Source organism: Bombina bombina, chromosome 3 (assembly GCF_027579735.1).
Source record: "Bombina bombina isolate aBomBom1 chromosome 3, aBomBom1.pri, whole genome shotgun sequence".
Lineage (NCBI taxonomy): Eukaryota > Metazoa > Chordata > Amphibia > Anura > Bombinatoridae > Bombina > Bombina bombina.
Genome location: NC_069501.1, coordinates 941,434,500 through 941,458,953, shown reverse-complemented (window position 1 = coordinate 941,458,953; position 24,454 = coordinate 941,434,500). Strand labels below are relative to the sequence as shown.

The 24,454-nt window shown below is 37.0% G+C and overlaps 1 protein-coding gene across 2 annotated transcripts in view; it reads left to right on the top strand.

Moving 5' to 3' along the window:
* The window catches only part of SUGT1 (SGT1 homolog, MIS12 kinetochore complex assembly cochaperone), a 696,093-nt gene that overhangs the window by 615,325 nt on the left and 56,314 nt on the right, over nucleotides 1-24,454 (top strand). For both annotated transcript variants that reach the window (XM_053707955.1, XM_053707954.1), the window contains exon 13: nucleotides 19,355-19,536. In XM_053707955.1, coding sequence (XP_053563930.1) covers nucleotides 19,355-19,536 — 182 coding nt within the window. The remainder of the gene's footprint in view (nucleotides 1-19,354; nucleotides 19,537-24,454) is intronic.

Sequence of the window (24,454 nt, the reverse complement as noted above, 5' to 3'; positions counted from 1 at the left end):
AGGTAACCAGTCCTCTTGACGTTCAGTCTAATAAACGTTTAAATGCTGTTTTTAAGCCTCCTGTGGTTTCTCCAGGGGTTTTTCCTATTCCTGAGGCTATTTCTGATATGATTTCTAAGGAATGGAATAAGCCAGGTACTTCTTTTATTTCTTCTTCAAGGTTTAAAAAATTGTATCCTTTACCAGCAAATTCTATAGAGTTTTGGGAAAAAATCCCCAAAGTTGATGGGGCTATTTCTACTCTTGCTAAACTACCACTATTCCTATGGAAGATGGTACTTCCTTTAAGGATCCTTTAGATAGGAAGCTTGAATCTTATCTAAGGAAGGCCTATTTATATTCAGGTCATCTTCTCAGACCTGCTATTTCTTTGGCTGATGTTGCGGCTGCATCAACTTTCTGGTTGGAGAATTTAGCGCAACAAGAATTGGATTCTGACATATCTAGCATTATTCGCTTACTGCAATATGCTAATCATTTTATTTGTGATGCCATTTTTTATATTATCAAAATTGATGTTAGATCCATGTCTTTAGCTATATTAGCTAGAAGAGCTTTGTGGCTTAAATCTTGGAAATCTGATATGACATCTAAATCTAGATTATTATCTCTTTCTTTCCAAGGTAATAATTTATTTGGTTCTCAGTTGGATTCTATTATTTCAACTGTCACTGGGGGAAAGGGAGTTTTTCTGCCTCAGGATAAAAAACCTAAGGGTAAATCTAAGGCTTCTAACCGTTTTCGTTCCTTTCGTCAAAATAAGGAACAAAAACGTAATCCTTCCCCCAAGGAATCTGTTTCCAATTGGAAGCCTTCCTCAAATTGGAATAAATCCAAGCCATTTAAGAAACCAAAGTCAGCCCCTAAGTCTGCATGAAGGTGTGGCCCTCATTCCAGCTCAGCTGGTAGGGGGCAGATTAAGGTTTTTCAAGGATATTTGGATAAATTCTCTCCAAAATCATTGGATTCAGAGCATTGTCTCTCAAGGGTATCGAATAGGATTCAGAGTAAGACCTCCTGTGAGAAGATTTTTTCTCTCACGTATCCTAGCAAATCCAGTAAAAGCTCAGGCTTTCCTGAAGGAACAAGGTTTGGGGTTTTATTCAAATCTATTCATTGTCCCAAAGAAGGAAAATTTATTCAGACCAGTTCTGGATCTGAAAATTTTGAATAGTTATGTAAGAGTACCAACTTTCAAGATGGTGACTATAAGGACTATTCTGCCTTTTGTTCAGCGAGGACATTATATGTCCACAATAGACTTGCAGGATGCATACCTTCATATTCCGATTCATCCAGAACATTATCAGTTTCTGAGATTCTCTTTTCTAGACAAGCATTACCAATTTGTTGCTCTTCCATTTGGCCTAGCAACAGCTCCAAGAATCTTGGTAGTAGGTAGGTAGGTGCCCTACTCTCTGTAATCAGAGAACAGGGTATTGTGGTGTTTCCTTTTTTGGACGATATCTTGGTACTAGCTCAGTCTTTACGTTCTGCAGAATCTCACACAAATCAACTAGTGTTGTTTCTTCTGAAACATGGTTGGAGGATCAATTTACCAAAAAGTTACTTGATTCCTCAGACAAGGGTCACCTTTTTATGCTTCCAGATAGATTCAGTGTCCATGACTCTGTCTCTAACAGACAAAATTGGTTTAAAATTGGTTGCAGCCTGCCTGCACCTTCAGTCTCAGTCATTCTCTTCAGTGGCTATATGCATGGAAGTTTTAGGTCTCATGACTGCAGCATCGGGCGCGATCCCCTTTGTTCGTTTTCATATGAGACCTCTACAGCTTTGTATGCTGAACCAATGGTGCAGAGATTATACAAAGATATCACAATTAATATCCTTAAATCCCAATGTACGACACCTGGACTGTGATCACAACAGATGCGAGTCTTTCAGGTCGGGGAGCTGTTTGGGGATCTCTGACAGCTCAAGGGGTTTGGAAATCTCAAGAGGCGAGATTACCAATAAATATTTTAGAACTCCGTGCAATTCTCAGAGCTCTTCAGTTTTGGCCTCTGTTAAAGAGAGAACCATTCATTTGTTTTCAGACAAACAATATCACAACAGTGGCATATGTCAATCATCAGGGTGGGACTCACAGTCCCCAAGCTATGAAAGAATACTTGCTTGGGCGGAATCCAGCTCCTGTCTAATCTCTGCGGTGCATATCCCAGGTGTAGACAATTGGGAGGCGGATTATCTCAGCCGTCAGACTTTACATCCAGGGGAGTGGTCTCTCCATCCAGATGTGTTTTCTCAGATTGTTCAGATGTGGGGTCTTCCAGAGATAGATCTCATGGCATCTCATCTAAACAAGAAACTTCCCAGATACCTGTCCAGGTCCAGGGATGTTCAGGCAGAAGCAGTGGATGCGCTGACACTTCCTTGGTGTTATCATCCTGCTTACATTTTCCCGCCTCTAGTTCTCCTTCCAAGAGTGATCTCCAAAATCATCATGGAACAATCATTTGTGTTGCCTGTGCCTCCAGCATATGGCCACACAAGTTTTGGTATGCGGATCTGGTTCGGATGTCCAGTTGCCAGCCTTGGCCACTTCCGTTCATGCCAGACCTACTGTCTCAAGGTCCATTTTTCCATCAGGATCTCAAATCATTAAATGGAAATTGAACGCTTAGTACTAAGTCATAGAGGTTTCTCTGACTCAGTGATTAATACTATGTTATAAGCTCGTAAATCTGTCTCTAGAAAGATTTATTATAGAGTTTGGAAGACTTACATTTCATGGTGTTCTTCTCATAAATTCTCTTGGCATTCTTTTAGAATTCCTAGAATTTTACAGTTTCTTCAGGATGGTTTGGATAAGGGTTTGTCTGCAAGTTCCTTGAAGGGACAAATCTCTGCTCTTTCTGTTTTATTTCACAGAAAGATTGCTATACTAACTGATATTCACTGTTTTGTACAGGCTTTAGTTTGTATTGAGCCTGTCATTAAATCAATTTCTCCTCCTTGGAGTCTTAATTTGGTTCTGAAGGCTTTACAGGCTCCTCCATTTGAGCCTATGTATTCTTTGGACATTAAACTAATTTCCTGGAAAGTGTTGTTCCTTTTGGCTATCTCTTCTGCTAGAAGAGTTTCTGAGCTATCTGCTCTTTCTTGTGAGTCTCCTTTTCTGAATTTTCATCAGGATAAGGCAGTTTTGCGTTTTTATTTTCAATTTTTACCTAAGGTTGTGAATTCTAACAACATTAATAGAGAAATTGTTGTCTTTTCCTTGTGTCCTAATCCTAAGAATTCTTTGGATGTGGTAAGAGCTTTGAAATATTATGTGGAAGCTACTTAAGATTTCAGGAAGACTTCCAGTCTATTTGTTTTATTTTCTGGTCCTAGGAAAGGTCAGAAGGCTTCTGCTATTTCCTTGGCTTCTTGGTTGAAACTTTTGATTCATCAAGCTTATTTGGAGTCGGGTCAGGCCCCGCCTCAGAGAATTACAGCTCATTCTACTAGATCATTTTCCACTTTGTGGGCCTTTTAGAATGAAGCTTCAGTTGATCAGATTTGCAAAGCGGCAACTTGGTCCTCTTTGCATACATTTACTAAATTCTACCGTTTTGATGTATTTGCTTCTTCAGAAGCAGTTTTTGGTAGAAAGTTCTTCAGGCAGCTGTTTCAGTTTGATTCTTCTGCTTTTGATTTAAGTTTTTCTCTTTCATTTATGAGAATTAACTTATTTTTTTTGGTTGTGGATTAATTTTTTCAGCGGAAAATGGCTGTTTTTATTTTTATACCTCCCTCTCTAGTGTGGAGTTCCACATCTTGAGTATTGCTATCCCATACGTCACTAGCTCATGGACTCTTGCCAATTTCATGAAAGAAAACATAATTTATGTAAGAACTTACCTGATAAATTAATTTCTTTCATATTGGCAAGAGTCCATGGGGCCCACCCTTTTTATGGTGGTTATGATTTTTTGTATAAAGCACAATTATTTCCAAATTTCTTTTGTTGATGCTTTCTACTCCTTTCTTTATCACCCCACTGCTTGGCTATTCGTTAAACTGAATTGTGGTTGTGGTGAGGGGTGTATTTATAGGCATTTTGAGGTTTGGGAAACTTTGCCCCTCCTGGTAGGATTGTATATCAAATACGTCACTAGCTCATGGACTCTTGCCAATATGAAAGAAATGAATTTATCAGGTAAGTTCTTACATAAATTATGTTTTTTTGGAGTAGACTGTCCCTTTAAGCATGCAGTTAAGCAGATTTCCTTAGCTAATTACTTCCACAGGAATGTTTTGTCCTTCAAGTATTTCTACTAAATTGTGAACAATGGGGTCTCCCAGAGATAGACCTGATAACTTCTTTCTAAGAGTCATGTTTCAAATTCAGTACAGTTTCTTCCATATTCTGACAGTTCCATTTAGACCATGCAGACTTTGGTTTTCAAATCTGATTCAGTTATCAAGCTTACTCCAATCATTAAAGGGGGTACTGAACCCAAAAAAAAATTCTTACATGATTCAGATAGAACATGAAATTTTTTTTTATTTTTTTTTTTGAGAGAAACACATGTGAACATCAAGTATTACATCATACAATAACATCACAGAATATGATCCCAAGGAATCAGGAACAGAAACAGGCAATACAATTTCAACAGAGAATTATCTTCAATATTTCTCATTTGCGCATAACATATAAATTCTCAAATATCTCAAATTTCTCAAGAGCCTAAGACACCTAGGTCCCTCACATGTAATTATCTCCCATATTTTCCATTTTATTATTATTAATTATTTTATTTAAATGTCAACAGTAATTTACAAAAACAAATGTCAGAAGAAATCACAAAAATCAGTTCAAAATTGTTTTACATTTAAATCAAGAACAGTGAGCAAGTAAATATTCTGCTAAATTTTATCTCTGAATTAGTCAACCCAACCATGGGTTACCAAAACAAAACAAAAAAAAGAAGAAAAAAAGAAAAAAGAGAAAGAGAAGAAGGAAGAGGGCAAAAAAAACAAAACAAAGGGGAGGAAGGAGAACAGAACAAGGGAAAAAGGAAGGGGAAGGACAAGGACAACCCAGAAAGAATCCACTCCCCCCCCCCCCCCCCCCCGCCGAAGCCAGAAACTAGGGAAGAGAGTGCAAATTGTATGAGACCAGGGGAATCCCAGAAAATCATCTAAGCTCCTCTCAGCTAATAAATTGTTACCAGACACCCAGAAGCACCAGTTCCGAGTTTCTGAATGGAAATATTAAGTCATTCATCTCTGTATCTGGCAATGACCTAATAAAGGCTGACCTTTTGGCAAAAAATTGTCTGATGTCAGAGTCATTATCTAGATTAATTTCCCTTTGTTCTAGCAAGCATTGTTTTTTCAAACAATTCTTGATCTCTGGAATAGATGGGGCTATTCTTAATTTCCAATTTTTAAGAATAAGATATCTAGTTGCCAGTATAGAAAGAAATATCAATTTATCATTTGGACTATGGTGCTTTGTACCAAAGATGATCTGTTGCTGTGTAAGAGCCAGTTGAGAGACTTTTAAAGTTTTATTGAACCAAAACTCTAGCTTCCACCAAAGATGCCTTATTTTAGGACAGGTCCAAATCATGTGCATTAAGTCAGCTGCAGGGAGCGCACATTTTGGGCATTTATTAATAGCAAAATGATGAATTTTATGGCCCTTTTCGGGAGTGAAATATGCGTTGTGTAGGAGTTTGACATGCATCTCCCGCCAGGTGGCTGATAGTTACCTGGGCTACTTTGCAAATTGAAGATTGGACAGTTTTTATATCAATGTTTGATTGAGGTAACAGTCGATTCCATAGGGAAGTAATTTTCTCCAGTTCTAATTCACCCTTACTGAGTTTAATTAGCTGATAACACATAGAGATGGATCTGACACCGTTTTTGAACAAAGTGAGCCAGCTTTCTAATTTACCCAGAGTCCAATTCCATCCTGTCTCACTCATCAACTCACAGAGGAGATGCCTGCTTTGCAAATATGCAAAGAATTCCTTGTTCTTAATTTGAAACTCTGTTTTTAATTCATCAAAAGATTTGACAAATTTTCTCTCTGTGTCCCAGAGTTGTATCAACCTGTCCAAGCCTAGGCTATGCCATTTTTTAAATGTTACAGAGTTCAACCCTACAGGAAATTTTGGGTTTCCACTTAATGGGAGATACTGAGAAACTTTACAATTTAAGGATAATGAACTACTCACTTTCCACCAAGCCTTCAATGGGTTAGAAAAGGATTTAAGCCGTTTGATTTCGCCTGGTAATTCTTTGGGTGGGCAGTGAATTAAGGCTAGCGGTAGGTAAGGACTACATATATCTTCTTCTAAGGGGTTATTCGTGAGATCCAATCAGCCACCACCCGGACCAAGAAAGCATAGTTGTATGAACGAATATCTGGTAATGCAAGGCCAACGCTGCCTTTTGGAAGAGAGAGTTTACTTAGGGATATTCTAGGTCTTTTCTCCTGCCAGAGAAATCTACTAAGTATGCTATTGAGACAGAGAATATCCCTTTCCAGCATAATTAGAGGAACGTTCTGTAATACATAAAGAAGTTTCGGAAGCAAAATCATTTTGAATAGGGCGATCCGACCGTAGATAGATAGTGGCAGGGATTGCCAATTTTTAAGTTTCTCCTTAATATTTGCTAGAATTGGAGAAAAATTGAGATCGTAGATCTCCCCTGATAAAGTAGCGATAAAAATACCTAAATATTTGAGAGTGTTTCTGGCCACAGAAAAAGGGATAACAGAAGGAGAGTTAATATTCTGTCTGAGCCATAGCAATTCTGATTTTGCTTCATTTATCTTGTAACCTGAAAAGGACTTGAATCTGGCAGTGATATCTAAAAGTTTAGGGATACTGGTTTTGGTATCCGAGAGATATAAGAGAAGATCATCGGCATAAAGAGCAATTTTTATGACCTGGTTACCTATTTTAATTCCTGACAACTGTTGTCTAACCATGATTGCCAACGGTTCGATTGAGATGTCGAAGAGTAGGGGGCGTGTTCCCCTCCCAAGAATTATCTGTGGTGAGAGGGTTTGATTAACCATCAACCTTGTACATGGTGCTTTATACAAATTCGTGATAAAATTTAAGAACTGGTCCTTAAAACCAAAATTAACCAAAGAGGTAAATAGATGATCAAAATGTATTGAATCAAACGCTTTCTCCGCATCTATCGAGACGATAGCCGAGTTCGGTTCCATCCCGTCTCCCCCACTCTCCGACACCTGCATGGTCCTGAAATACTCTGCAATAACTATAGCCTCCCTAATTTTTGCTGAGGAGTTTCGACCATAGAGAAACCCAGCCTGATCCGGGTGAATAACAGTGGCGAGTGGTGTCTGAAGGCGCCCCGGCAATAACTGAACATAGAATTTTGTAGTCTCCATTTAAGAGAGCTATGGGTCTATAAGACTCCCTGAGGGTGGGATCTTTCAGAACATGCAATTTTAAGTTACTTTCTAATTTACCCCTATTATCAATTTTTCTTCGTTCTCTTGCTATCTTTATTCAAAAAGCAAGAATGTAAGCTTATGAGCCGCTCATTTATGTTTCAGCACCTGGGTAACTCTTGCTGATTGGTGGCTAAAGGTACTGAATAAAAAATAGGCTGGTTCGTTAGTTTAGAATCCTGCTTTTTCAAATAAAGATAGCAAGAGATAATGGGAGTAAATTAGATAGTTGCTTAAAATTGCATGCTCTATCTGAATCATGAAAGAAAAAAAAAATTGGGTTTAGTGTCCCTTTAAGATCTCAAGTCTCTAATCTAATGATGTCTCTAATCTAGTGCTGTGGAATCTGTTGGTGCTCTACAAATAACCGATAATAATAATGATGGACTCGAGATTGAATATCTATTATTTTTTTATTTTTTTAAATGAAGATTTTTTTTTTAACTGTATTGATTTCCTTTTTTCAGGCCAAAATTTCTGTTACAAGTAAAAATTCTCAAATGAGTTGGAAACTTGTTTCTTTCCTGCTATGAAAACCAGGGTTTTAGCTGACATTCTTTTAGAACTCCAACAATTATTTTTGCAATTAGGTTCTGATAATGACGTCACTGCTAACTCTTTAAAGAGTCATATTTCTTTTTTTTTTCTTTTTTCGCGCTCAGGATAATTCCTAAGTGTCTATACATCAAGGCTTTGTTCAGGCTTAGCTAGGATATATTCAGTGTCTAAACCAATTTTTCATGTAAGTGGCAAGAGTCCATGAGCTAGTGACCTATGGGATATACATTCCTACCAGGTGGGGGCAAAGTTTCTCAAACCTCAAAATGCCTATAAATACACCTCCCACCTCACTCATACCTTAGTTTTACAAACTTTGCCTCTCATGGAGGTGGTGAAGCCAGTTGTGCTTGATTCTGTATTGTGATACACGCTTCTAAGCATATTGAAGCCCAGTTCCTCTCTAAGTACAGTGTTTGTCTGAGGGATGTGAAGGGAGTATTGCCTGATGATGCCATGTTTTCACCTATGGGAAATCTATTCTAAGGCTCTCTGTAAATCGGTCGCAGGGATTCATCTGCTGCCTCCCTTTAAAGATCGATATTATACTCCTCTACCATTACATCTGCTGATATGTTTTAGTATTGGTGTGGCTGTGGCTGTCTGCTATATGTGGATGGGTGTCTTCTGGTAAGTATATATAATTTTTTAAGACACTCTCAGCTATGTTTGGTACTTTATCTTATAAAGTTTTAAATGTATATTGTATATATTTGCCATGAGTCAGATCTGTGTATTTCCCTTTGCAGTTTAACAGTTTCAGCATGGAAATTATGTTTATGGGAGTTTTTAGGCTTTCCTGGGGTTCCAGTTAGTTGTGACTTGGAGTCTGTTTTTTTCAAAATTTTCGTGGGCTTAGGCTCGCAATGACGCAGAATGTTATTTTTTATTGCAACATTTTTGGCACGAAAATTTTTGGAGTGAAGTTGCGTCTGTTATGATGTGAGTTGCGTCATTTCATTTGTTAAGCTTTGGCGCCAAAAGTTTTTTTTTTTTCTGCATTTGTGCCATTCTTGGCGCCAACATTTTTATTATATTAAATCTCTCCTTCTTTTGCTCTCTGCTCTCATATGATTCATAGAGGGCTAGATTGCTTGCTTTTGATTTTTCTTTTGTATAAAAAAAATTATAAGCATTTGTCCCCATTCCTGAAACTGCTATTTTGAGGAAATTGGATATTTTGTTTAAATGTTAGTTTTTCTTTTTTGTTACATTTCTTTCATGTAATTGGCAAGAGTCCATGAGTTAATGACGTATGGGATATACAATCCTACCAGGAGGGGCAAAGTTTCCCAAACCTCAAAATGCCTACAAATACACCCCTCACCACACCCACAATTCAGTTTTACAAACTTTGCCTCCTATGGAGGTGGTGAAGTAAGTTTGTGCTAAGATTTCTACGTTGATATGCGCTTCTCAGCTTTTTTGAAGCCCAATTCCTCTCAGAGTACAGTGAATGTCAGAGGGATGTGAAGGGAGTATCACCTATTGAATGCAATGGTCTTCCTAACGGGGATCTATTTCATAGGTTCTCTATTATCGGTCGTAGAGATTCATCTCCTACCTCCCTTTTCAGATCGACGATATACTCTCATATTCCATTACCTCTACTGATAACCGTTTAAGTACTGGTTTGGCTATCTGCTATATGTGGATGGGTGTCTTTTGGTAAGTATGTTTCATTTACTTAAGACACTCTCAGCTATGGTTTGGCACTTTATATAAAGTTCTAAATATATGTATTGTACTTATATTTGCCATGATTCAGGTTTCAGTATATTTCCTTTTTTTGCAGACTGTCCGTTTCATATCTGGGAAATGCATTTTTAAGAAGAAAAAAAAATCTTACCTGGGGTTTAGTCTTTTTCAAATTGACTCTTTTTTAAATTGCGGGCTGTATTAGGCTTGTGAGGGCTCAAAATGCCAATTTATTGCGTCATTCTTGGTGCGAGATTTTTTTGGCGCGAAAGTTGCGTTTGTTGACGCAAATTTGTCATTTCCGGCGTCTTAGTTGGCGCTGAGTACTTCACGAGGTTGCGTCATCAATGACGCTAGTGTTTAGTTTCCAGACGTCTTTGGCACCAAAAAATATTTTTCTGTTTGTTGTGCGTCATACTTGGCGCCAAATATTTTCATTATTTAAGACCCCATTCCTTTTGCCTCTGGCCTTTTTTCTATGTCAGAGGGCTATGCTGTTTGCATTTTTTCCCCCTTTCCAGAAACTGTCATATAAGGAAATTGATAATTTTGCTTTATATGTTGTTTTTTCTCTTACATTTGCAAGATGTCTCAAACTGTTCCTGTATCAGAAAACACTGTTGGAATCCTGCTGACTGATATCAGTTCTACCAAAGCTAAGTACATTTATTGTAATGTTATGGAGATTATATATTCAGCTGTGGTTTGTAATAAGTTATCATGATAAACTTTTACATGCAGAGAATATGTCCATCAGTAATAATGCATTACCTGTTGCTATTCTTTTAACATCTAATGTACAAGATATACCTGTGAATTTATAAGAATATTTTTCTGATTCTATTCAGAAGGCTTTGCCTGCCATCCCGCCTTCTAATAAAATGTAAAGGTCTTTTTTAAACTTCTCATATAGTTAATGAATTTTCAAATGACCGACAACATACTGAATTATCCTTCTCTGATGAGGATCTATCTGATTCAGAATATCCTTCATTAGATATTGACACTAACAAATCTACTTATTAATTTTAAATGGAGTACATTTGTTCTTTGTTAAAGAAGTGTTGATTATATTGGATATTGAGGAGACTAGTCCTTTTGATTTTAAAGCTAGTAAACATTTAAATTCTGTTTATAAACCTCCTGTGGTTAATTCAGAGGTTTTTTTTCCAGTTCCTATTGCTATTTCTGATATAATTTCCAAGGAATGGAATAGGCCTGGTACTTCTTTTATTCCTTCTTTAGGGTTTTAAAAATTGTATCCTTTGCCAGCAGTTAGATTGGAGTTTTGGGAAAAGATCCCCAAAGTTGATAGGGCTGTCTCTACTCTTTCTAAACGTACTACTATTCCTATGGAATATAGTATTTATTTTAAAGATCCTTCAGATAGTTAACTTGTATCTTATCTAAGGAAAATTAATTTATTTTCAGGTCCTTTTCTTAGGCCTGCAATTTCTTTGGCTGATGTTGCAGCTGCTTCAACTTTTTGGTTGGAAACTTTAGCGCAACAAGTATCGGATCATGATTTGTCTAGCATTGTTAGCTTGATTCAACATGCTAATAATTTCATTTGTGATGCCATTTTTTGATCTTATCAAAATTGATTTTTAATCTATGTCTTTAGCTATTTTAGCTAGAAGAGCTTAAATCTTGGAATGCTGATATGATTTCTAAGTCCAGATTCTATTTTCTTTCCTTCCAAGGTAATAAATTATTTGTTTCACAGTTGGATTCAATACTTTCAACTGTTTCAACTGTGGGAAGGGAGTTTTTGCCTCAATGTTAAGTTCTAAGGCTAAATCTTAAGCTTCTAACCGTTTTTCGTTCTTAATAAGAACAGAAACCAAATTCTTCCACAAGGAATATGTTTCCAATTGGAAGCCTTCTTCAAATTGGAATAAATTCAAGTCATTTAAGGGATCAAAGTCAGTCCCCAAGTCCGCATGAAGGTGCGGCCCTTATTCCAGTTTAGCTGGTAGGGGGCAGATTAAGATTTTTCTAAGATGTTTGGGTCAATTCGGTCCAAAATCCTTAGATTCAGAATATTGTTTCTCAGGGGTACAGAATAGGATTCAGAGTAAGACCGCCTGTGAGAAGTTTTTTTTCTCTCACGCATTCCAGCAATCCCAGTTAAGGCTCAGACTTTCCTGAAGTGTGTTTTAGACCTGGAGTTATCTGGGGTAATCATGCCAGTTCCGTTTCAGGAACGCGGTCTGGGGTTTTATTCAAAAACTATTCAATTGTCCCAAAGAAAGAAAGTCATTCCGACCAGTTTTGGATCTAAAAAAATTTTGAATTGACATGTAAGAGTAGCATCTTTCAGAATGGTGACTATACGGTCTATTCTGCCTTTTGTTCAGCAAGGGCATTATATGCCCACAATAGACTTACAGGATGCATATCTTCATATTCTGTTTCATTCAGATTATTTTCATTTTCTGAGATTCTCTTTTTTTAGACCAGCATTACCAATTTGTTGCTCTTCCTTTCTGGCCTAGCGACAGCTCTAGGAATCTTTTCAAAAGTTCTCGTTGTTTCCTTATTTGGACGATATCTTGGTACTTGCTCAGTCTTTTCGTTCTGCACTTCTGTTGTTCCTTCAAAGACATGGTTGGAGGATCAATTTACCAAAAAAGTTCCTTGATTCCTCAGACAAGGGTAACCTTTTTAGGTTTCCAGATAGATTGTGTCAATGTGTCTAACAGACAAGAGATAATTTAAATTGGGTTCAGCTTGTCGGAACCTTCAGTCTCTATTATTTCCTTCAGTAGCTATATGCATGGAAGTTTTAGGTCTCATGACTGCAGCACCCGACTCGATTCCCTTTGCTCGTTTTCATATGAGACCTCTCCAGCTTTGTATGCTGAATCAATGGTGCAGGAATTATACTAGGATATCACAATTAATATCCTTGAATCCCAATATTCAACTATCTCTGAATTGGTGGTTAGAGCATCATTGTATAGTTCAACGGGTCTCTTGGTTCATCCAACCTGGACTGTGATCACAACAGATGCGAGTCTTTTCAGGTTGGGGAGCTGTTTGGGGATCTCTGACAGCACAAGGGATTTGGAAATCTCAAGAGGCGAGATTACCAATAAATATTTGGAACTCCGTGCAATTTTCAAGGCTCTCTAGGCTTGGCCTCTGTTGAAGAGAAGACAATTCAGTTGCTTTCAAGACAGACAATATCACAGCTGTGGCATATGTCAATCATCAGGGTGGGACTCACAGTCCCCTAGCTATGAAAGAAGTATCTCTAATACTTTTTTGGGCGGGAATACAGCTCTTGTCTAATTTCTGTGGTACATATGCCAGGTGTAGACAATTGGGAAGCGGATTTTTTCAACTGTCAGACTTTACATCCAGGGGAGTGGTCTCTCCTTCCAGATGTGTTTTCTCAGATTGTTCAGTTGTGAGGTCTTTCAGAAATAGTTCTGATGGCTTCTCATCTAAACAAGGAAACTTCCCAGGTACCTGTCCAGGTCCAGGGATCTTCAGGCGGCAGCAGTGGATGTGTTGACACTTTCTTGGTGCTACCAACCTGCTTATATTTTCCCGCCTCTAGTTCTTCTTCCATGAGTGATATCCATAATCATCATGGAACAGTTATTTGTATTGCTGGTAGTTCCAGCATGGTCTCACAGGTTTGTTTGTTTTTTCCATCAGGATTTCAAATTATTAAATTTGAAGGTATGGAAATTAAACGCCTAGTGCTTAGTCATAGAGGTTCTCTGACTCAGTGTATTAATACTATGTTTACAGGCTTGTAAATCTATTTTTAGAAAGATTTATCGAGTTTGGAAGATTCATTTGCATGGGTGTTCTTCTCATAAGTTCACTTGCCATTCTTTCAGAATTCCTAGATTTTACAGTTTCTTCAGGATGGTTTAAATAAAGATTTTGTCTGCAAGTTCCTTGAAGGGACAAATCTCTGCTCTTTGTCTCATTTCACAGAAAGATTGATACGCTTCCTGATATTCACTGTTTTGTGCAGGCTTTGGTTTGTATCAAGCCTGTCATTAAATCAATCTCTCCTCCTTGGAGTCTTATTTTGGTTTTGAAGGCTTTACAGCCTCCTCCATTTGAGCCTATGCTCTCTTTGGACATTAAAATACTTTCTTGGAAAGTGTTGTTCCTTTTGGCCATCTCTTCTGCTAGAAGAGTTTCTGAATTAACTGCTCTTTCTTGTGAACCTCCTTTTCTTATTTTTTTATCAGGATAAGGCGGTTTTGCGGACTTCATTTAAATTCTTACCTAAAGTTGTGAATTCTAACAACATTTTTAGAGAAATTGTTGTCCCTTCCTTGTGTCCTAATTCTAAGAATTCTTTGGAGAAATCCTTACATTCTTTGGATGTGGTAAGAGTTTTGAAATATGTTGAAGTTACTAAAGATTTCAGGAAGACTTCTAGTCTATTTGTTATCTTTTCTGGTTCAAGGAAATGTCAGAAGGCTTCTGCTTTTTCCTTGGCTTCTTGGTTAAAGCTTTTGATTCAATCAGCTTATTTGGGGTTGGGTAAAGCCCCGCCTCAGAGAATTACAGCTCATTTTACTTGATTAGTCTCCACTTTGTGGGCTTTTAAGAATGAAGTTTCAGTTGTTCAGATTTACAAAGCAGTACTTTGCATACATTTGCTAGATTCTACCGTTTTGATGTATCCGCTTCTTCAGAAGCAGTTTTTTGGTAGAAAAGTTTTTCAGGCAGCTGATTCATTTTGATTCTTCTGCTTATGTTTTAAGTTTTTTCTTTTCATTTAATGAGAATTAACATAGATTTTGGGTTGTGGGTATTTTTTCAGCGAAAAATGGCTGTTTTTATTTTTATCCTTCCCTCTAGTGACTCTTGCGTGGTGTTCCACATCTTGGGTATTGCTATCCCATACGTCACTAGCTCATGGACTCTTGCCAATTACATGAAAGAAAACATAATTTATGTAAGAACTTGCCTGATAAATTCATTTCATTCATATTGGCAAGAGTCCATGAGGCCCACCCTTTTTTGTGGTGGTTATGATTTTTTTTGTATAAAGCACAATTATTTCCAAATTTCTTTGTTGATGCTTTTTACTCCTTTATTTATCACCCCACTTCTTGGCTATTCGTTAAACTGAATTGTGGGTGTGGTGAGGGGTGTATTTGTAGGCATTTTGAGGTTTTGGAAACTTTGCCCCTCCTGGTAGGATTGTATATCCCATACGTCACTAGCTCATGGACTCTTGCCAATATGAAAGAAATAATTTATCAGGTAAGTTCTTACATAAATTATGTTTTTGCAAGATGTCTCAAACTGATCCTGACTCTTATGTTACTGTAGGAACAAAGCTGCCTGAACATAGGGGCTTTTATGTGCAAAAAGTGGACATATATTAACACCAGGTTTTTACTATTACTACATTGATCACCTGGCTATTAAAACTAATATAGGGGTTTATTTTATAGAGGTGCTTCTGGGATTAAAACAAGAGGTCTTGGGGTGTCTAGGCCTTTTGGTGGCCTGTGTATTTTCAAATTATTATTTTTTTAAAATTTACTTAAACTTTAATTCCCACGCGATTAGCTTTCAAATGGTGGGTCTTGAGGGTTTCTAGAGCTTTAGAGTGCTGAGTTAAATGGGTTTGAATACCCCCATCCAGCTCCCTTAAACCCTGTGACCCTTTCTGGCACTTCCGGGTTTCCAGAGCTTGTGCTTAGTGATGTCACTGGCATCCCTGGATTCTCTGGGAGATGCCAGAGCACTAGACCACCATGGAACCAGAGTATGTGCCCTGAAAGCAACCCAGCCCCCCCCCCCCCACACACACACACACACACGCATGCTTGTCATCAGCACTTAATTACATTCTGCAGCTTGATAAATACAAGCAGTTTAATCCTTAACCTCCCTTTTTGAAAGAGTAAGAATGGGTATCCATAGTGTAATGTTGAGAAGATCCTCTAATCAGAAAATAGCAATTGCTTCCTTTATTCAAAACAATATTAATTTAAAAAGTAATTTTTGAAGTCTTAAGTTACCCTTTGCAGTACAGTAAATTCTTCCCTCCTCTGGTCTTTTCTCTTACTCCTGTATCCGCTGTTGATTGGCTCTCTCTCTCTATATATATATATATATCTATATATATGAATGAAAGAAGGTAAATCCCACCAGGGGGAAAGAAAGTAGGAGACCCGGAGACAACAAACTTGAAGTAAATTAATATCTTTTATTCAGCCAAATGGCCAAATGACAGGTGTAGGTACAGATAGACATCTAACGCGTTTCGCGCATGCGTACATGCGCTTCATCAGAGGCTAAAGAGTCTAAGTGGACCAAGACCTATATAGGGGCCTGCAACCAATCAACAAACAAGCTATAGATTGCAAATAGGTAAGTGGTGAGTAGTTAGTTGTTTGTGAAAGAGTGTCCGCCCCTCCATAGGTCTCGCAAGATATAATATTCATATCTAACGATACACACAATAACATGTCCTAACAATAAAAACTAAGTTAAAATAATAACAATAATAAACATAATACATTTTCAAAAAAATAGGTAAATAAGTAAAGTAATATTTTTACAAATAGATTTTGCTTAAAAAATAGGTAAATGGATCTATAAATGGACAAATATTATACAAAACTTTTTTAAAATAAGTATGTTGTCTAAATGGCATAATGTTTTGAAAGCAAAAAACATAAGTAATCACTAAAATAAAAACAAATGTAAAATAAAATCTTAATAAATGTTATAACATAAATGTAATAATAATCATAGTGAATAATGTCTCAAGACTATATGTTAAGGAATAGTATTGGTGTCCAAAAAGAGGTGACCTACAATATTGGTGTCAGGCAATATACACCAATAAGTTAAAGAAACACCATGGTATTTGGTATAAGGTCGCTCTATAAGACAAAATCCTTTTTGGAAAATTATATAGCCAAGTGGCCCTGATGGAAGGCATATTATAACAATGGTGCTATACTATGATACTACTGTGAATTAGCATCACATGTCAACTGTCACTTAAAGACCTTTTGAGACAGTGACTAAAAGTAAGGTGATAATGCACAACTATCTGGACCCTATCATGTTGAGACAATCTAATATCCGATATATATTATGTATTCTACCATCAATAAGCTGTAGATGGTTTAGTATAAAGGATATAATAGATATGAACAAAAGTAAATAAGTCAAGGAGGAAAAGAACTAATCCAACAAGTCCATTTGGGGATCAATTCAAGTAATATAGGAACAGCAACTGAGATTCAAGCACAATATAAACAGCCAAAGAGGCCTAAGTGGTGACAAGAGAATTTTCCAATAGGGAAAAGAAACAGATTTTTTATGCTTGTTATCTAGTATTTCTTATGTTTTATTTGGTATTTATATATATGTATATAAATTTTATTCCTCTCAAATATTTATTTTGTACTTCACAGCCGGAACATTTAAATTCAATGTCTACCTGCCAGGACAGTATCTGTTTAGAATTATATAAAGTCCTATGAAGTTATGTAATATTATAGAAAATTAATTGAAATTATTTTGAACTATTCAGTGAAAAGGTCCACATCCATTCTTTTATTCATTCCCTCTGGGGCCCTAGTGTGTAATTTTACTATCCAAAATATTTCTTTTTTTCGAAGGGTTTTTCGCCATGAGTTCTAAAATGTTTTGCAACAGGTGTTTTTGGTTCTTTCTCATCTAAGGAACGTAGGTGTTCTCGGATCCTGTCCTTTAATGGACGGGTCGTGATGCCTACGTATTGGCAGGATAAACAATTAATTAAATAGATTACAAATAAGGAATTACAATCTATCCTGTCTCTTATCAGAAAAGTTTGTTTGGTGATATTTGAGGAGAATGTGTTGGTAACTGTAATACAAGTACACCCCTTACAGGGGACATGTCCACATTTGAAACAGCCAAGTCTAAGGCTTAGCCAGTTAGTGTTGGTAGTGGGTTTACCCGCTAAGTTTTTCCTTGTAATGTCACCTAAAGTTGGAGCTTTTCTAGCTACACACCTAACACCTTGTGTAAGGATGTTTGATAATGTTTCATCACCTTTTAGGATGGTCAAGTTCTTTTTTACTATTCTACAGATCTGTTGATATTGTTTGCTAAATTGGGTGATGAATAACATATTGCTGTTTGTACTAGTTCGATTAAATTCAATATTACTTTTCTTGGAATTAGTTATAAGTAAATCTTGTCTGTTTATCCTCCCTACTTGTGCTTGGATGCGTGTTAATAAGTGCTTCTGATAACCCCTATCCACTAGTCGAGCTGTCAGTTCATGTGCTTGTGTGTGATATTGGTTTAGTTCTGTACAATTTCGGCGCAATCGTAAATATTGCGCCTTTGGGATACCTCTCTTTAGATGGGAGAGGTGACAAGAATCGGCACGCAATATCGTATTGCGTGCCAATGGTTTTCGGTAAGTGCATGTGAAAATTTTGTCACCCCCTCAAATTATTATTTTTTTAAAATTTACTTAAACTTTAATTCCAACGCGATTAGCTTTCAAATGGTGGGTCTTGAGGGTTTCTAGAGCTTTAGAGTGCTGAGTTAAATGGGTTTGAATACCCCCATCCAGCTCCCTTAAACCCTGTGACCCTTTCTGGCACATCCGGGTTTCCAGAGCTTGTGCTTAGTGATGTCACTGGCATCCCCGGATTCTCTGGGAGATGCCAGAGCACTAGACCACCATGGAACCAGAGTATGTGCCCTGAAAGCAACCCAGCCCCCCACACACACACACACGCATGCTTGTCATCAGCACTTAATTACATTCTGCAGCTTGATAAATACAAGCAGTTTAATCCTTAACCTCCCTTTTTGAAAGAATAAGAATGGGTATCCATAGTGTAATGTTGAGAAGATCCTCTAATCAGAAAATAGCAATTGCTTCCTTTATTCAAAACAATATTAATTTAAAAAGTAATTTTTGAAGTCTTAAGTTACCCTTTGCAGTACAGTAAATTCTTCCCTCCTCTGGTCTTTTCTCTTACTCCTGTATCCGCTGTTGATTGGCTATATATATATACACATATATACACATATACACACACACTGTATATATATATATATATATATATATATATATATATATATATACATGCCAGTTTAACAAAACTTCTCTATAGAAGTGATGAGTACCCGTGCCATGTTATGGTATTAATGTCCTCCCTAAAAGGTTTAATAAGTGAGCATTGCCACCATATGTGCGGTAGGATTCCCCTCTCCCCACAGCCCCCTTCAGCATAAGTCCAAAGTGATATGATGTATTTGATGTAAATTGTGGGTGTGAGGTACCACCTTGTAAGGATTTTACTTTTAGTTTTAATAGTAAGATTTGATAGGGAGGCCCTGAAAGAAGAAAAAAAATAAAATTGCAATGTGTTATAATGTGTGCATTCATAGGAGAAAGCACCAGAACCAGTGGTTCCTTACCTTTAGCAGAAAGAGTCATAAAGACGTTTTCTTTGACATAGATCTTGAAATTAAAATTATTCTTATTGTATTCTGTTCTTATTATATTGGGTAACTTTTTAAAAATGAAAATTGAGTAAACTTATCTGCATACTTATCAATTCCAAGCTACTGATTTCTGTAGATTCCTCATAAATATCATTATCAAATTGTTTTTATTCATAGATTCTGTGCTCAAATACCCATCATCCTCTAAATATACAAAAAACTGGGATAAAATTGTAGTTGAGATCAAAGAGGATGAAAAAAATGAAAAATTGGAAGGGGATGCTGCACTTAATGAACTATTTCAACAGATTTATTCAGATGGAACCGATGAAGTTAAACGTGCCATGAACAAGTCGTTTGTAAGTACAAGCGTTTTATTTTTGTTTAATTTGACTGTAAAAACACTGACTACCTGACATAAGGTTAAGTAAACAAATCTAGCATCACTGTCAGTTTTACAATATCATCAGCAATAGCAAAACCTTCAGAATCCTAGTATATTTCAGAAAGGAAGTGTGGGCTCTTACATTTGTCATGTTTGTATTGCTTCTGCATGCTTGGTTTGTTCAGTTTTTAGTGGTTTGAAGTACTGTAGACTGAGCTTAGAACCCTGTGCCTGAAGTTTAATTTGCTTATATATTGCATTCTTGGAATTACAGGACTCCAGCCTCCAAACACTGTCAGGGTGCTTGCTCATTATCTTCTGTCACATCATACAGGCATTGTGGATTCACTTAGGAGGATATCATTTGTGTTTCTTATAGACTGCGTTTGACTTTTAAGGATACCCTGTGATGTGTAAGGAGCTAGCATGATAGTGTTGCAATCCTCCTTGCTTGTTTCCTGTGCTATTTGTTCTTTATACTTACCTAGACGATTCACAAGGTGTGTTCCAGAGCAAGGGTGGGCAAATTCTAACTAAGAATATGTTCTTGCTGCTGTTGTATTGAGTAGTATGAGCTACAAAAGTACAGCTATAGGTATAAGTTCTGCGTAGCTTGTATGTGGTAGGTGGTACAGCATGAAAAACTGCTAACAACCAGGAGCAGTGATGTAGCACACATGTGGTGCAATACAATAATTACACAACAATATTTTGAATGACCATGCCCACATCATATTTGTGTAGTGCAATTATTTAATAAACTAAATAAGTTTATAATGTTTACTTTCCCTACTTAAATAAATGTCACTAAATAAGTTTATAATGTTTTCTTTCTCTACTTAAATAAATGTAGGATTGCTGATGGATGACTCTGTACATGTGCCTTATTTTTAGCTTTTGTGGTTACTAGACAGTCTTTGGCTGTAGTGATATTTGTGCTTCCCATTATATTATCCTATTTTTAATTAGCAAGACCAACATGATGGAAGTTAATAGCAGTGACTCCATGGGCTGCAATTATCATGTTCTGATTGATCATTTTGGTTTAGTTTTGGAGGTTTCCAATATCCCTGTGTTTTTAGTCAAGGCATTTGTTCAGTAGAGCCAGTCTCCCTTTCCACTCATTTTCCTGTATTCATGTCTACATTCTACATAAATGTGGTACAACTTACATCTTCTGTACAAATAAGTAAAAACAAATTCAGATTGGAGGAGAGCTCCAATTGGTACTGTCACACTCCAGATAGCCAGTGACAGATTTAGTCATTAATAAAGACTTATAAGTAAGGGTATTAGATGCAGTCACTCCTACCTATTTCCAGTGGCACAAATCTACTGTATATACTTTCCAGCTAAAATTATATGTTAGAATCATCAGTTAAATAAGTGACATGGATGTTTAGGGCTGATTTTGAGTTATTCCTTAGGAGTAGGGTGTCACACTGTTCTCTTCTTGATAACAAAGATAATAAGCAGGAAATTAAAGAACCTAAAAATCAAATCCTCACAATAATTGTGTGTATTACTTGCTTTGTTTATAGCAAATCAGGGTTGTGGTAGTATGGCCAGCCAGTTCATATCATGCAAACACTTAAAGAAAATTGATTGGACCTTACTTTAAAAAGTAGAATTGAGTTCCCCAGAATTTCAGATAACCCTAAATCATGGAGTGCTATTCACCCCCTCCTGTCGGAATGCCATTTTACGTGACTAGTAACAATCCTTTTACCTGATGCACAGGGTGTTTTATAATATAAATTTGCAAATGTCAATAGCATGCTGCTAAAGTGGAAGTTCTTTAATGGTTATTAGTCACATTCGATTTTCATTAAATAGAGCTAGCAGGATTTTATTGCACAGAAAGATTATGTTAATTTTCTTTTCTGGTTCAGTCATTTTTCAATCCAGAAGCTGGTAAAATTGTAGTCTAGGGAGAAACTGTATTTCAAGTACAAAATTAATTTCAGCCCATTTTTATGAGTTTAACACATAATTTTACATTTTTTCCCTTCACAGAAATAGATAGCTGTCTTAGGATTTAAAGTAGCGAATGTGATCAGGATGAAACACAAATGGGAGATCATTAAAGCGATACTGTGTAAATAAATATGCTTTCTAGGGCAAATGTGTCTAGGTGAGTAGATAGATAAGAGAGAGAGAATGGGATATATAGAAAGAAAGAGATGAAGAGACCTAAGCAAAAATAATTGCAGCAACTTATAATATGTAAAAACCATGACATTTTTATGCATTTCAGCATTAGTCCTGCAATAATTATTTTTATTTTGTCTTGACTATAATGAACACGATTTTTAATTAAGAGAAAACTCTGTGGTGTGTAAGGGTCTGCTTTCAGACACTTATGCACAAACAAAATTACATTTTTAGTTAGCTCTAATTGGCACAATATAGTTTCCTTCCTGTTCGTATATTAATTTTTCAAAAATAAATATCTGAAATGGCCAGGTTGTTTATGATAAAAAGTTATATGTAATATATGTGAAATATACATATCTTGCCCCACTAGCCGCCACTTACCAGGTGAGAGCTAACTGGGCATGGACAGAACCAACCACACAACTTTAAAATAAAAGCTTACATGTTTCCTCTTCTGTAATTGCTAGTTCTGTCTCCTCTACTGTCATTGCTAGTTCTGTCTATCATAGGATGAGCATAGCTGGGGTCCTATTCTCAGTTTGTAATGGTGGGGGCGTTGGGCTGTTTTTCCCACTTGAGAGGCTGCTTATTGTTTACCTTGGGCTCTGGTTCTTCCAGTAGTTTTAGAAGGCATTAGTTACCCTCTTTAATGTTGAGACAGGTCTGGCAGTGCTCCTGTTGACCTTCCAAGGGTTCTTCCTATGGGCGCCGCCATTTTTCCAAGAACTGATGTTGTTGACCTGCAGCTAAGGTCATGTATATAACCCGGTGCCCCTGTTTGAGTTATTCTGCTCCAAGATGGCTCAAACAGTATCAGGGAGTGTTCTCACTTTTCTATGCGGGTTTGGAGTTATCCAAATACACTGGAGTTTATAATCTTCTGAAGGCTGCCCTCCATTTTGCAGAATAGCGATGGAGACCCCCCTCTATACTCTAATTTAAATATTCCTGCAGCAACTGTATGTGCCTTTTTGTTTAAAGGGCTGTTTCATTTTACTATATCTTTGTTTACTTTTACTTAAGTCCTGGTTTCTGTCTTGCAGCCCTGAGAATAAGAATGTGTCTTAGAAGTGTGTACCCTATAATAAAGCTGCATGGGAAGATAAAAATGTGTCTTACATGCATAGGTGTTTAGTGGTAACTTTGTTGTGAAGTTGTGTCTCGCGTGTAAGACATTGAACCTCTATCTGTTTTGGAAGATTCTGATTTGGAATTTTAAAGAGACATATCTGATATGCCTCACATCTCTACAGAAAGCATATCCTATGCGAGAGAAGGCTTAGGTTTTAAAAAAATTACCTTCAACATCCTCTGATTTGTATAATAAAGGATGAACCCTGCCTTTCTGATGAATATCCAGTGTCTGATACTATAGGAATATATTTGTTAGAATTTGCTAAATCAGCGTAACACAATTTGATACCTGATAGAATTGCAAAACGGTTTCCTTTACCTAAGGCAGTATCAGAATCATTTGCAGTACCTTCTTAGGTTGTTTCTCCTATTTCACATTTTATTTAAAAATCTTATTTCCTACAGAAGATCCAAGTTATTTCAGAGATATAATGGATAAGAAAACTGAATCCAATCTAAAGCTATATTCCATCCTATGTTGTCAATGTATAGTTTTATTTAAGCTGCAGAGTTGGATTATCTTTTCAGGATGCTATTTCTAATAATGGAAATGAGCAAACAGCTACTTCTTTTCTTCTTAAATGGAAATAGTCCACAGCTGCATTTATTACTTTTAGGAAATAAGAACCTGGCCACTAGGAGGAGGCAAAGACAACCCAGCCAATAGCTTAAATACTCCTCCCACTCCCCTCATCCCCCAGTCATTCTTTGCCTTTCGTACCAGGAGGTTGGCAGAGACGTGTCAGAATTTTTAATTTTTGTTTTTGTCTCTTATGGAGGGTAGTACTCTTCAGCATGGTCCTGTCAGTCTCTCAGTGAGGGCTTGGATGTAAATTAGAGTCCGGAGATGCAGGGAGAGTCTCCCTGCGAAACCATCCCGACTCATATTAACAACTCCTCAAGCAATCAGCGTTGTCAAACTTCGCTCCTCTGCCTGCTTTCTTCTCTCAAGTCCATGGCGGAGGCGATGCCACTATTCGTCACACCTGAAAGGCCGTGTTCCTGTTCCACGGCGTAGATTCCGGTAAGATTTACTTTATCGTCAATGTACTGTAATGTGAATGTTTTCCCGAGAGGCTACCAGATCTTTGCGGGTCTAACTATATGACATAAGGGTCTCAGTGAGTCTTTGTTAGTATCTTGAATCAAGGGTTAATATCTCCTGAGGAGGGTTATTGAACAGGGTTTTTTTTTAATCATGTTTGTTATGTGATTCAACCTGCTTATGTGTGATGTTTATGGGCCTTTGAGGCCTTTGGAAGTGACGAAGCCTTTTGGTTGAGCGCGCTTTTTTGGACTGTACGGTTCACCTTGTGCTCAGGCATGGTTACGCTCCGTTCTCCATTTCCGCATTTCTGACAGTGTGGCGTAGGAGATATTCTATATATTTATTTCTAGAGAGATGATAAGATCTAGAAAATGCTGACAGAGCCTTGTATAATTGAGGTAAGCCTGATGCAGTGATTTAGCAACGACTGGGATCATGCTTACAAAAAAGGGTAATATTCATGTTAATACTCATATTTCTTAGTGACAAAACGTTTACATGTGTTATAGAAAGAACGTTTTTTCTCTGAGGGTGATAAATCGTTTTTTTGGGG